The sequence below is a fragment of the Delphinus delphis genome, chromosome 9 (assembly GCF_949987515.2).
Source record: "Delphinus delphis chromosome 9, mDelDel1.2, whole genome shotgun sequence".
NCBI classification, from domain to species: Eukaryota; Metazoa; Chordata; class Mammalia; order Artiodactyla; family Delphinidae; genus Delphinus; species Delphinus delphis.
This window is the reverse complement of record NC_082691.1, coordinates 70,800,952-70,814,914: the sequence shown is the minus strand read 5'-3', so window position 1 is coordinate 70,814,914 and position 13,963 is coordinate 70,800,952. Positions and strand designations below refer to the sequence as shown.

The 13,963-nt window shown below is 42.3% G+C and overlaps 1 protein-coding gene across 1 annotated transcript; it reads right to left on the bottom strand.

The window, feature by feature from the left end:
• Positions 1-936: 936 nt before the first annotated feature.
• LSMEM1 (leucine rich single-pass membrane protein 1) lies at positions 937-8,152 on the bottom strand. Its single transcript, XM_060019949.1, has 3 exons — positions 8,026-8,152; positions 5,557-5,685; positions 937-1,834 (listed from the first exon to the last, which is right to left on the bottom strand). The coding sequence occupies exons 1-3, from the start codon at positions 8,150-8,152 to the stop codon at positions 1,704-1,706; spliced, it is 387 nt and encodes a 128-aa protein (XP_059875932.1). The 3' UTR covers positions 937-1,703.
• Between the last annotated feature and the right edge of the window lie 5,811 nt (positions 8,153-13,963).

Here is a 13,963-nt window from a genome sequence, read left to right as displayed (position 1 = left end):
CAAATTTAAATCCCTGTGTTAAAAAAAAAAAGACTACATGTAGCCAGCCAATATTTTAAAACAGGATCAATAGAAGTTGCGAATCTGTGAACCCAAATACCAGGAGCTGTAATGCCTGGAGTTCCCCAGGCTGTGTACGTGACCATGGCTCCATCGATGCCATACAGGCAGGACAGTGCAGATCCAACAAGATGGATGCAAAAAGATGGATGAAATGGTTTATCAGACACTACACTACTTCATGTTATAAAAATCATAAATTCCTTGGAATAAAGATCATTTATTACTGAGCACAAAATATCCACTGTGTAGGGGAGAGAAAAAAAAGGCATAACAAGACCAAACGGGTTCAAAGAAAGAAATGGGTATTTTTAAAAAGAGTTGTTGCATCAGCTCATCTGTAGTTTGTAAAACAATGTTATAGCAAATCCTGATAAATTATTTTGCCACACCCCATCAACAGGTCAATAAGAATTTTCCAACAAATACAAATCAGATTTTTTAAATATTCTGCATGATATCAATTTTTAAAAATTAAGTATGCAGTACAAATGTTTTTGAGTGCAAAAATGGATAGGTGAAATGTCTTGTGTTTATTTCATTAACTATTTAGTGTTATAAAATGTGTGTTTATGTATGTGTCTAACTTTAGAATAAACCCAGATGTTTCTGATGAACCCAAAACGATAGAATTGCAATAGACTTCACACAACAGACTTACACAATATATTTATATTAAATACAAGATTTCTAAGACTCATGCTTTTAAAGCTGATTTATATCACAACATATCCAATTTCATAAATTCTGTGCCTTACCTTTTGTGCTAAAACAAGGCAGGTTCCAAATATTCCAAATATATGGTTTCCCACTGTAGTTTAATAAAGGCTACAAACCTATCAGATTTCCTCACAATTAATCAGCAGCGTACTGAAGGATTTTTTTCCCATTAGAAACAAAGTCAAAAAGCTTATATATCTACACATAACTATACATCTCCTTTGTTCCTCACTTGAATGTAAGCTTCTCTGGAGTATGGTGGCTTGTACAAAGCAGCAGCTCAATAAACATTAGTTGAATAAATAGGGCTCTCTCTTTTGACCCCACCCTACCATAGGCACATAACTACTATTAGCAAGTACCAGTAGGCAACTAGCTTGGAGGCCGCCCACACCCCTGTCCCTGGAGAAATGAGTCAACGTGTAATCACCTGAGCAGAATCTATTTTATTGCAAAGAGTTATCACCTGATTCCCTTGAACACAAATAATTCAGTGAATGCCTTAGGCTTTCGAGGGAGTTCATAAAGTTACACGAGGTGCCATGAAATTTACTGGCCACAGTGAACTTATTCTGGTGCCAAAGCTCCTTTCGTAAAAAAAGCTGTACATACAGAGCCAAATTCCCATTCTTGTTTCCTGTTGGTTCTCTTCCACGCTAGCCACCTTCAACCCCATGAAAGCTGAAGGACCCTACCACAAAATCAGCCCCCTTCTGGCCTTGGAGCTGCTCCCATCCCTACCACCCTACCACAAAATCAGCCCCCTTCTGCTTGGGAGCTGCCTTGGAGCTGCTCCCATCCCTGTAGTGGAAAGTTGGCCTTTTGTTGCCTACAGATATGCCCTTGGTCGGTTCTTAACCCTGTACCCTCCCAGGACAGCGAGAAGCTCAGGTGTTAGCAGTTGCTCTTGGAAGATCATTCCTTTAGTTCTGTTCAGAGTCCAGTTGGTTGAGTCGCTTTACAATGATGCTGTTGATTTTCTTAAGATCATCTATGTCCCTTCCCTCAGCTGCTAGTCTTCTTGACACATCTTCCATCTTGTTGCCAGTTTGAACTTTAAAATGAAAAACAGACAGTGTTACACTGGTTTCCAGTGTGTTCCATCGGGACTCGGCTTGAGAGCTGAGAGGCCCTCTTGGCAAATCCCCTCCTCCAGTATCCCATGCAGCCCAGAAGCCCAGAAGAGAAATTGATGGAAGACTGAAGTTACCTATCAAGTGAATTATTTTTACGACTTCTTGGTGAAAGACTTGGCTACCTTTTGCAGACTCCACACAGATTTTCGCTAAGAAAGACTTTGCTGTGAGCAACCAAAGGAAACCACCAGCGTCTGACTATCCCCACAGAAGTGACTGTTATGTTGTCTCATTTTGAGACCCATTCTCAGAAAAGGTTTTTCACTCCACATGTGGGAGGTGGGATATTTTGGGTTCCAAACTACTTTGATATACACAGCTCTCCTGGCTCTAAATTACCAGCCCATAATGAATGTATAATAATTCCCCTCAGACCACCCTGAGAGCAGAGAGTCCATATTTCCAAAATAAATAGAACCCCTGGTTACTGAGTAGGTCAGGGAATGGAATACTCTGAGGTCCGTTTATGAGTTAAAATGTCCAAGAAAAGCAGCACAAAATCAGTATCTAACATGTGAGCACCTTATCATTTCCATTGCAGGCAAGTTTTTTCCGAGATATCTTTCAGGAACTAATGATGGTGGTAACTTGCTACTGGGTTTAGCCAAAAACTAACGTGGGAAAGTGTTAGAGCCTCACCTTCCAGGCTTGGGACAAACTGTTGCCCAGAAGCTGCCTTTCCCCCATATCTGAAAAATTACGTTGGATGAATTATGGTCCAAGACATGACAGAAAGGTTTTAATTGAGCTTTGATGCAGAGCCAGGCAGAGATACCACTTGCTTCTGGAGAAAAGTGTGAAACAAATAAATCCAGAGCATGGGACATACTTCCCCTCTTGCGAACCTTCTACGTTAGTCAAACACAGAAGGAAGTAGCAGCCATAGTGGACTAAGGCTGTTCCACAATACAGTGGTTCCAAGTTAAATTCCAAAAGAGAAAAAGGTTTCTATCTGCAAAACCATTAGAGAAAAATCATGCCTGACCTGCCTTTTGGAAATTCACAAGAAGTAAAATAAAATACCTTAAGTATTACTAACCCAGCAATTCTCAAACTCATTTGACCATAGAACCCTTTTTTAAATTAAGGCAATACTTAATCACATCCCACATATCTACGTTGCTTGGCCACTGGAAACTGCTACAGAGGCAGGTAGGCACCCACGGTAACCTATCCTTGCTGTCCGTTATTGCTCTTTAGGACAGAGATTGTGACAAAAACACAAGGTCCAACAGTTCATTCAAGGTAATCAGTATAAAATAGCCTTATTTCTCTTGCATAAAAATGTCAGGGTTATAAAGAATAGAAGTTCTTACACTTCAGTTAAAATGACACAAATTTGCACTGAACCCCACTGACAGCAAAAAGGTTTCCTTGTTAAAGATGAGCACAGGCCAAGTTCATTTATAGCTGCCTGTGCCAACTCTGGTCTTAGGTTGGGTTAAGGTTTATCTGAAAACCACAGGAAGCCTTTATTATTACTTCAACACAAGCAGTGGAGGGCCAGTGAGGTCTGCAGGCAGACAGCTCAGGATATGAATCCCAGTTCTGCTTCTGACTAGCTGGATAAATGTGGAGAGTTAAACTCTCTGGGCCTCAGTCTTTCATCAGTAAAATAGAAATATTAGACACTACCTTGAAGGGTAGAGTAAGGACTTAAGATAATGAATTTAATGTGTCTGGCAAAGAGTAATTGTCCAATAAAAAGACACTCTTCTTTATTCACATTTTCTTTATTTTTTTCTAAGATTTTTTTGATGTGGACCATTTTTTTTTTAAAGTCTTTATTGAATTTGTTACAATATTGCTTCTGTTTATGTTTTGGTTTTTTGGCGGCAAGACGTGGGATCTTAGCTCCCCGGGATCAAACCCACACGCCCTCCATTGGAAGGCAAAGTCTTAACCACTGGACCGCCAGGGAAGTCCCTTCTTTCTGTTTCTTGATATGACTTTGCCCTCAATATAAAACACTAGAAGCAAACATAAAATAAATCTTATTCATACAACGGGGTGTAATATGGTGATAAAGTGAATAGTCTTTGATGTCAGGCAGGGGTGTCTCTGAGCCCTGATTAGGCACCACTCTCTGTTGGCCTTGGGCATATTAATTAATCTCTCTAAGCTTCAGTTTCAGCATTGATAAAACCAAAATAACAATAGGTCCTACACCACAGAGTTGTTATGAGGTGGTGAGCAAACAGACATAAATGCTTAGCACAGTGCCTGGGACAGAGTGGGCACCCAATACATAACATTTTTAATTATCATTGCCCTAAATCTTACCTATTTTCCCACAAAAAAACAGCAGTCCCTTTGGGGTGCTTCCAAGTCGGTAGGCATACCTAAAATTTCTCAATAGTTTAACTTAGTCATTTCCCGGGCAGGTGAGGCAGGATGATATTTGGAGCATCAACTTATGTGGTAACATTTCAGAAGGGTAATCCGTGCGCTCTTTCCTGCAGGTTCGGGGCCAACCCTCCTCCAAAGAATAATCACATGCAAGGGCACCACTATTGTAAGGAGAGTTCACACTGTAGCTTCTAAGTGCAAAAGGGCATCAGCAGGGTGACGAAGAAGCAATTAAACATCACTGCTTCGCGCCAGCTCTGAAACCTATACCAGGAAAAGACCTTTAAGCTGGAAGGGAGACGAAGTTTTGGGGAGGAAAAGGGGTTAGAAGCTGTAATTAAGAGTCATGCCCTCTGCCCACTTCTCATCACCACCACTGCTACCTCCACTGATCCTGAACGAATCTGAAATAGAGGCATTTCAGAGCCATGGGATCCACCGCTCATTTAGGAGTTCTGAAGGCTACAAGGCCTGCAGGGCAGAAGAAATGACAGTGTGGTGGATCCAGGCAAAAGGGTATAAAGCGCAACTCCTTCTCTCAGGCTCCGTCCACTCTTAAGAGGGGTGGGAGGGAACTGAAGTAACCCCAGATGGTGGTCTGCAGGGGACAGCTCAGGGAGGATGCTGGTGGGCTTTCCTGAAAGGGCAACGTGCCTCAGCATGGACAGCACCCCTCCCCAATCTGAGGCAGAGAGGAGAGTGGCACCGAGACCTCAGGGGATCTCTTGGCTGAAGGGGTGTGTGGGAAAGCCTGGGTCACCACTCAAGGGTGGACACGCAGGGCCCAGGCCAAGGGCAGGCAGGACGCCAGCCTGGGCGGTGTCAGACAGGAGCAGTCTCCTCCCATCCCAGCACTGCCTCTGGGCCCTGGCACAAGCCCAGTTAGTGCTTCTAATGGATTTCAGGGAAGCCAGGGAACCTGGAAGAGGGGGTGAACCTGACTGTGACTGAAAATTATAGACCTGAGTTCATGGAGAACCCATGTGTTGGATGAAGAAAACCCCGAGTTAGCTAGAATAAGCTGCCTACCATTGGCAGCTAGGGACCCCAGATGAGAAATTAAAGCATGATAGAAACATTTAATGTCCATGTTTGCGAACTCCTGGCACTGAGGGCTTATGTGTGCCCCAGCGACCCGGCCCAGAGCAGCAGGTACCCTAGGCATTCACGCCCCCTCAGCCTTCAGCGGCAGCACTGCCAGGAAGCACTGCCTCGTTCCCGGAGCAAAGCTAAACAACCAGCTACAAAGTAAGTGCACAGCAGTGATGAAAAGTGTGTCGATGGTACTCACCTATCAGAAATATCACAAAGGAAACCAGTGCCAGGCTGACAATCAGCACGATGATCAGCCCCACCAAAAACAGACTGTGGTTTCCATTTCCTGAGTTAGTGCCGACGTCCGGGATTTTCTCCTCTAGAGCTAATGTGGAACAAACAACAACAAAGACAAAAACTCAGCATTAAAAAAAAAAGAGAGAGAGGGATGTAAGGGATATGCCCATTTCCCCTCTGATCACTCTGGAAAGAGACTTATGTTTGAGGAATGTCTTTGGATCGGGTGCTCTTTGAGAGTTTTTCACCTTCTTCTGTATCAGTATCCAAAGAACAAGTCAGGTCAAGCTATCTCCTCAGCCCCTATTTGGAAAATTCTTTGAAGATCGTGTTAACACTGATGTAGCCAGACTTGGATTTTTCTTTTGCTTGGGGGAGGGTGGTGGTGGGTGGTGGGCAGGGAATAAAGAAGTTAAGGGTTCAGAGTGCTGGAGGCTCTATTGCCCTCTTCCCAAAGTGAGCCAAGGATAAAACACAGCTGGCTGTGGGTCACTTACTCTGGGTGAAAGGCTGAACACTCTTGAGATATCTCCCAGAAAACTTTATTTCCTATAAAAATAACCAGTTATGGGCTTCCCTGGTGGCACAGCGGTTGAGGGTCCGCCTGCCGATGCAGGGGACACGGGTTCGTGCCCCGGTCCGGGAAGATCCCACATGCCGCGGAGCAGCTGGGCCTGTGAGCCATGGCCGCTGAGCCTGCGCGTCCGGAGCCTGTGCTCCGCAAAGGGAGAGGCCACAACAGTGAGAGGCCCGCATACCGCAAAAAAAATAAATAAATTTAAAAAAAATTTTAAAAATAACCAGTTATGCTTATATCCATTTAAACAACAACATCAAAATGACCCTGATGTGATTTGGTTTCTAAAAGCTGCTTCCAGGATGGACACGCTCTGGAAGCAAGGTTCTCTTAAATGTTTTACCGTTGAACTGAAATGCAACCATGCTTATAAAACAGCTTGGTTCACCCAAACCATGAATTGTCTGCATTTGGTCACTGTTTTGTAAGGCCTATTTGCCTAATAACACCCAAATTAAATTGAAAAAGAAATACAGAAACTTGCGGTAATGGAGATCCTTGAATTGCCTTCTGTAATCCCTCCGACTTTGTATCAGTCCCACACCCTCTGCTACTTGATTATGGAGAGGTGGGGGCTTAGGTCCTGTGCTTTATAGGGACATCCTGTGTCACACCCTCCAGAGCTTTTCCTTCCTAATCATAGCCATGGCATAAGCTGGCACCCAAACACCTGCATTTATTGAGACTGCAGTAAAAACAGGTGAAAACCTGAACAAATTAAAATGAAGAGAAAAACAAGAATTCAAAAAGGATTTAGGGGCTTCCCTGGTGGTGCAGTGGTTAAGAATCTGCCTGCCAATGCAGGGGACACGGGTTCGAGCCCTGGTCCGGGAAGATCCCACATGCCATGGAGCAACTAAGCCCATGCACCACAACTATTGAGCCTGCGCTCTAGAGCCCGTGAGCCACAACTACTGAGCCTGCATGCCACAACTACTGAAGCCTGCGCACCTAGAGCCCATGATCCCCAACAAGAGAAGCCACTGCAAGGAGAAGCTCATGCACTGCAATGAAGAGCCCCTGCTCGCCGCAACTAGAGAAAGCCCACGTGCAGCAACGAAGGCCCAATGCAGCCAAAAAATAATAATAAATAAAAATAAATAAAATTAAAACAAAAAGGATTTAGAAGGGGAATAATGGACACAAAATTGGGACAGTAAGAGTTTCGAGTACATGTGAAACAAACAGCAAGTGGGCATTTATCACCTGTGTTGGAATGTCAGCGTTTAAGCTAGAAAAGATGGGGCTCAGAATAACCTGATAGAACTCATTTATAATATTTAGGGGACAAGATACACATGTAGTATTTAGTATTCAGCAGCTTTTTATTTTGTGTTCCCCCTCCTCTTTCTAATGCTTTAATTGAGGCAATCTGTAATCTAAAAAAATGAAGCTGACTTTTTTGCCCAACAAAATCTTAATGATTTTTTTTAAAACTAGATAAACCTGTGGAACAATCCGCTACGAAGTAAGACCTCTCTAGGAAAGTGGGCACCCTCGGTGACCTGGCTGTGGTCACTAGAAGGCACAAAAGCGGCCAAGAGGGATGAGTAAGCCTCATCTCAGCAGCCTCCACCGCTTTCCAGGGAGAGAAACTCCACAGGGAACTTCTTAGAACTTTTAAAGACAAGAGTTCAAATCTTGCTTAACAGCCAAGAAAGCCCACAAGCCTGGCAAGTATTCAGAGAACAAAAGCAAAAATTGCCTAATACTAAACAGCATCTCTAACGCGGAGGCTTCCTAATGCCCACCCTGCCCCCAGCCCACGACCACAGGTCCAGCTCAGCATTCGCTATTTTTAGGTGGCCAAGAAGCCCGGACGGGCGGCCAAGCCTGGGAAGGCTCACATACGGAACAGATGCTGCGATCCGGCAGGACAGAGGTTTAGTTTGTTTAAGTCATTTATGGAATCCACAACATAAAGCTTTCTATCTTCAGGAATGCCGCCAGAGCCGGTGTCCTGGGAAGAAGGATTCATTGTCCCTGGAAGAAAACACTGCTGTTAAACCCGAGAGGCGGGGCTGGGGAGCCGGCCTTCAAATGGATCACAGCCCACAGGAAGTTGGGCTGGCATGTGAAGACCCACCCACACATACTACTGCCAAATGAAGGGCTAGAAAAGCTTAGCTGTTCCTTTTGGGGACAATATTGAAACTCTTCTTTTTGCTTTGCTTGCCTGGAAGCTCAGAGTCAAGTGTGTGTCCCAATTTTAACGCTTAATACCCTGCTTATCTGCACTTGCTCTTTCTTCCTGCTCAGATTTCTCAATTCTGTCTATATTTACCCTGGGCCTCTTTTAATTTTTTGTGATTTTTTTTTTTTTTTTTTTGCAGTATGTGGGTCTCTCACTGTTGTGGCCTCTCCTGTTGCGGAGCACAGGCTCCAGACGCGCAGGCCCAGCGGCCATGGCTCACGGGCCCAGCCTCTCCGCGGCATGTGGGATCTTCCCGGACAGGGGCACGAACCCACATCCCCTGCATCGGCAGGTGGACTCTCAACCACTGCACCACCAGGGAAGCCCTGTAATTGATTTTTGAATGTTTCTCTTTATTACACTGTTCGTATTCTGGCAAGACTTCTCAAATCCCTTGTGCAAGAAGACGATGTATAAACACATAAAAAGATAAAATTAAGCTAGGCAGCCTGTGGCCATAAAAATTCTGAGAAGAAGAAGAAAATGTTACTGTGAACCATTCTAATTGATGAGGCTTTAATACAAAACTATACTTTTTATATTCTCCCTCAATATGGTATAGGAGTCCCCACCTTAAAGGTATCCTTTAGTCATTACAGACTGGCTCTGAGACCTCAAGACAAAAATCTTAGCAAACTGAGTACGGAGATGAATACTGCAGCTGTTGGAGGCTAAACTTCAGGACCTCTCAGGTCTCTTCCTTCTGTGTTTCCTTAGAGTGCGGTCACTTACGTAATAAGTAACTCTAAAATTGTGGTTTACATTGAAGGTAATATTCTTTAATGATAGCACAAGTTCAAGCTACACTGAAAAATCTGAATGGATTAAAAAGTTCTATTTTAAGATGTCTCTCTAGCACAGAGAACCTGTGACCTTTTAATTATGTGAAAAGAAGGTTCTAGGAAGACAAATTCTGATTGCTATCAAAGCTTTCTTCTTCACAGTTATCTCTTTTCATAAAATGAGTCTAATAATGGATGTGGGATTTTTTGATCGGGAAAGGATTTTAGACATGCTCTCATCTAGCCCCCATCCTTTCCACAAATGAGAAAATTGATGCTCAGAAGGTAAATGCCCAAGATCATACATTAGCTAGTTGCTGGGCTGGAAGCAGGCCTCACGCTTCAGTGTTCACTGCCCCTTCCCTTGTGTTACCTTTCTTCTCCACACCCTTCCCGAATCCTTTGTCAAGACTCAGCTCAAACCTCACCTCCATTAAGAATCAACCCGTCTTTTCCTTGTGCCCTTGCTGGATACTGTACATTCTTCTATCAGAACATCTGTTCTATTTTATCGCATTTATTTGCCTACATCTTTGATTTTCCCAATTGACTGAACACTCCATAGGGTAATCTCCAATCCTATTCTTCAAATGCCCAGTGCCAAGTTTAGAAGCCAGTGATTTATGTTAAGTTGGAACACCTAAAATATTTTATTTAGGATTTAAATCTCACTATTTCCAAAAGAATTTGAGGCAGTTAATAATAAGTACACTAACATAAAACTGAGGTTAAGAATCCTCGTGTCATATCTATCTGGACTTTAGTAAAAGCAATGCAGAAAACTTCACGTCTGCCTATATGTGGCAACACACTATTGACTTCCTCTTAACATTTTAAAATTTTCCTTTAATGCCCAGCTACAGAATGAAGGCAAATATGATTAGAGTTAGGAGAAACCAAATTCAGGAAAAAAAAGATGAACACCTATAGAAGATCTGAAAAAAAAAAAGTATCAGCCATTTACTAAACAGATTAAACAGCACACTAAAATATTAAGACCGAACAATTTCCCAGTAATAACTAAAAACCTACTAGTACTTGTAAAAAAAAAAAAGTTCCCCCAGAACCCTAGCTAAGAAAAACAGTGAGCTCGAAAAGCCATGAACTAGTTAAATTTTTTTTCAAAGTAAAAATCTAAAAGGGTGTTTCAGTTATGCTGAAATTTTAATTAACAAGAACACCTAACTCCCTGAATATTTTAGGTAAGATACTACCGAAGCACTTTAGATATAGATATTACTGAATTCCAAATGTACTTCATGGATCATTCCTAAGGGAATGACTTTAAGTGACAAAAAAAAAAAGTAACAGCATATAGAACCGAAGGGCCTTAGAGATCAATCAAATCTCATCCTTTTACAGATAAAACCAAAAGTGTTGACTGATGCATGGTCACAGATTCCTATTGTTTTAAAAATGTTTTATATTTCATCCTCTCTTTATATATTATCCCAAACACTAATATCTGATGAGGCATAAAGGTTGTGTCCCATCATAGGATCATCGTTCCAGACACAGCATCTATTTTAGGCTTGGTGGCTGACACATGGTTCATTTTTGGATCTCTGACTTGACATTCTTGAGCCTTAGCTTCCCCTCTAGGGATGTAATTACTATTGCTTAAATCTCATACTGAGGCTTGAATCAGTGTTTACAAAGTAGAGGACTAGCTAGAAAATCATAGCTACAAAAACTGACTTAAGAGCAGCACGACTAATAAAATCTCCAAACTACTGGCCTTGCTGCTAACTCTAAAGGTGATTCAATGCGACATCAAACCCAGAAGCACTAACATAACAACTTAGAGTGAACTCTGAAGTGCTCTGAATGGAAATCTCTTCATTTGAGTAAAGTCACAATGTAAATAGATGCTATTTCAATGCATTTTTAATTAAATGCAACATGCAAATGAAAAATAAAGAGCCACTAGAAAAAACTGAGTTGAGTGTGGTTCACGGACGCCAAGAGCCTGCAAATGACCCTGTGAGTAAATGGATACAGGATCACATGGCCCTCAAGCCAGGACCAACAGCTGTTTGACACCCAGTTGTTGCTATCTTTGCATCTCCACATGAGAGCATCTGGGAACAACCAGCAGTGCTGGAGCAGCCAGAGTGTTACTAAATTCTGCATTGCACTAACTTGACCCTCCTTGACTGCGGTGTGCAAATTTGCTCATTAAGATTGACCAACCAAAGTAGCATCCTTTTCATGGAACCCTTTCTAATACCTTGAGCTGAGACATGTAAGTAATTTTATTTTCCTCCAGTTTAGATCAATGCTAACAGCTGATTCTTTTTGTCATTTAAGAATTCTTTGACTACCTACTAATAAATATTCTGACCAATATCATCGTCTCTGAAAATTTGCTTTGCTCTTTACTTTTTACCATAGGTGCTTGGTATCAAACCAGAGAAATAACTCAAACCAGCACTGCTTGCCACAAAATAAAAATTGTTATAATAGGATTTAATTCAAAGCTAATAGGAAGCTTTATTGAGCAAGTCATGGTAATTTGTTCTATAATTCCAGTTCAGAGTCAGTGCCTCTTCACATCCAGGAAGTAATTTTTAAAATCAAGTCTAAATCATCTGTATCAAAAGTTTAAAAAGCACAGAGTAGGGCTTCCCTGCTGGTGCAGTGGTTAAGAATCCGCCTGCCAATGCAGGGGACATGGGTTCGAGCCCTGGTCCTGGAAGATCCTACATGCCACGGAGCAACTAAGCCTGTGGGCCACAACTACTGAGCTTGCGCTCTAGAGCCTGCAAGCCACAACTACTGAGCCTGCGTGCCGCAACTACTGAAGCCCGTGTGCCTAGAGCCCGTGCTCCACAACAAGAGAAGCCACCGCAATAAGGAGCCTGTACACTGCAACGAACAGTAGCCCCCACTCACCACAACCAGAGAAAAGCCCGCGCACAGCAACGAAGACCCAATGCAGCCAAAGATAAAATAAATTAAAAAATTAAAAAAAAAAAAAGCACAGAGCACATGCAACAAAAAACATCCCAGCCTCAAGAATCATAATTCAGTCTCAGTAGAGTAATAGCATGCAAATTACTTACAAAAATGTGAGCTTTGACTGCTAGGTTACCAGGAAAAACAAATTATTCAGAAGCAACTATAATGAGTTTCTAGAAATTCTGTAGCTCTTTCTTTGCCTCCCTTCAGCACACGGTGCTCCTATAAGGCCCATAAACCCCAGCATGAAACTGCTGGTCTATATTTAGTGTTAACTTAGCCAAGCAGTGTAAGATTCCAAATAGTGACTTTTTTTCACAGTGCCTAAGGTTTTTAGTAAATATAGTACTGGGACTATGCTTTAAAGAGAAAAAAACCACCATGCCTTGATTTAAATGGTAACTGATGAGGTTCTGATTGGACTGAGATTTACGTCCTTATTTGGCAGATGTGTAAACTGACACAGTTCCTGCACTTCTGCCAGGAGGTGCTCTCACATATAAATATCGGGTAGCAGGCTGGAGCTGCCACTCTGACAACTAACTTGCACAGGACTCCAGTCAACAGGAAAAGAATAAGGCTGACCGTCTAACCAGGATGAGGGCAGATCAGAGGACGCCTAGCGCTTGCAGTAGCTACAGAAGCGGACTGTGCGTGGGAGATTGCATGGCTACAGACCCAGTGCCCCCACTGCCGGCAGTGGAGGCGCTTTATCTCATCAACTTTCTTTCCTTTTCAAAGGCTTTATTCTGTGAGTTTTTAATGCATCCTCCTTTCTCAGGAATGTCAGCCTCTGACGTGGTTCCCTCTCACACACGCCAAGGACCATCTGCCCTCTGGAGTACATAAAAGCAGCACAGCGAGGAGTAGACTGTACCACAAGCCTACCCCCCTGACTATCTGAGCAGGATACTGAGGGTTAAGTGGTAAACGGATATATAACCCTTTATAATCCTACCCTCCATTGCCATTGCTAGACAGACATTAATTCATCCTTGAGACATATTGCATGTCAATTAGAAAATGTTTGCTCCACAAAATTCCTTTTACGTCTGTATTCAGTATGGACCTCACTCTCCTTTTGGGGGAAAAGAGTGTCATCTTTCAAAGCTTCATCTATACCTGAGGACCAGTTCATGAAGAAAGACAATGTAACTAGTAACTTTTTCTTAGAAGCATATATTAAAATCTATACCAAATTTCTTGGAAAATGAGAATGTTAGCTATTATTTTAATTATCATATTCAGCTTTAATCTCCCAACTACCTCATCTGTTTTAAACCATCTATTCTTTGAAAAAATAATAGGATGGCCTCATTTTGAACATTGACTGTTTTTCTCTCTCCTGTAAACCTAACCCTTGAAGTATCAGTCACCTCCACTCCGCCTCAAAGGTGAGGAAAATGGAGACTAAGCAACTCCTCCTGCCAAAGTCTGAATTCAACCCTATTTTACACCAGTGAGGGGGATGAGATTTTTTATGGCTTATGAGCCGTTAGACTTCTGGAGAACCAGTGAAGAACAAAACAAGACAACCTACCTCATTTTATCTACTCTGTATCTGAAAGGCCACAACCAGAAGTTTTGAGTCACAAAAAGAAAATAGGTATTCTCACATGAACTGTTCAACCTGGGGATATTTTCAAGTATTTCTTGCTTTTTCTTTCAAATATTATATCTCATTCCCAGGAAATTAAAACATGCTACCAAAGACTTGAGTCAAAGATACCAGTTGGTTCAAAATTAATGACTGAACCTCGAAGAACTTACTAGGCAGGGACCATTTTAAATTCCTTTAAGCCAGAAAGATTAACCAAGAATCAAGGAATGAATTGGTCTCTCATGTACCATT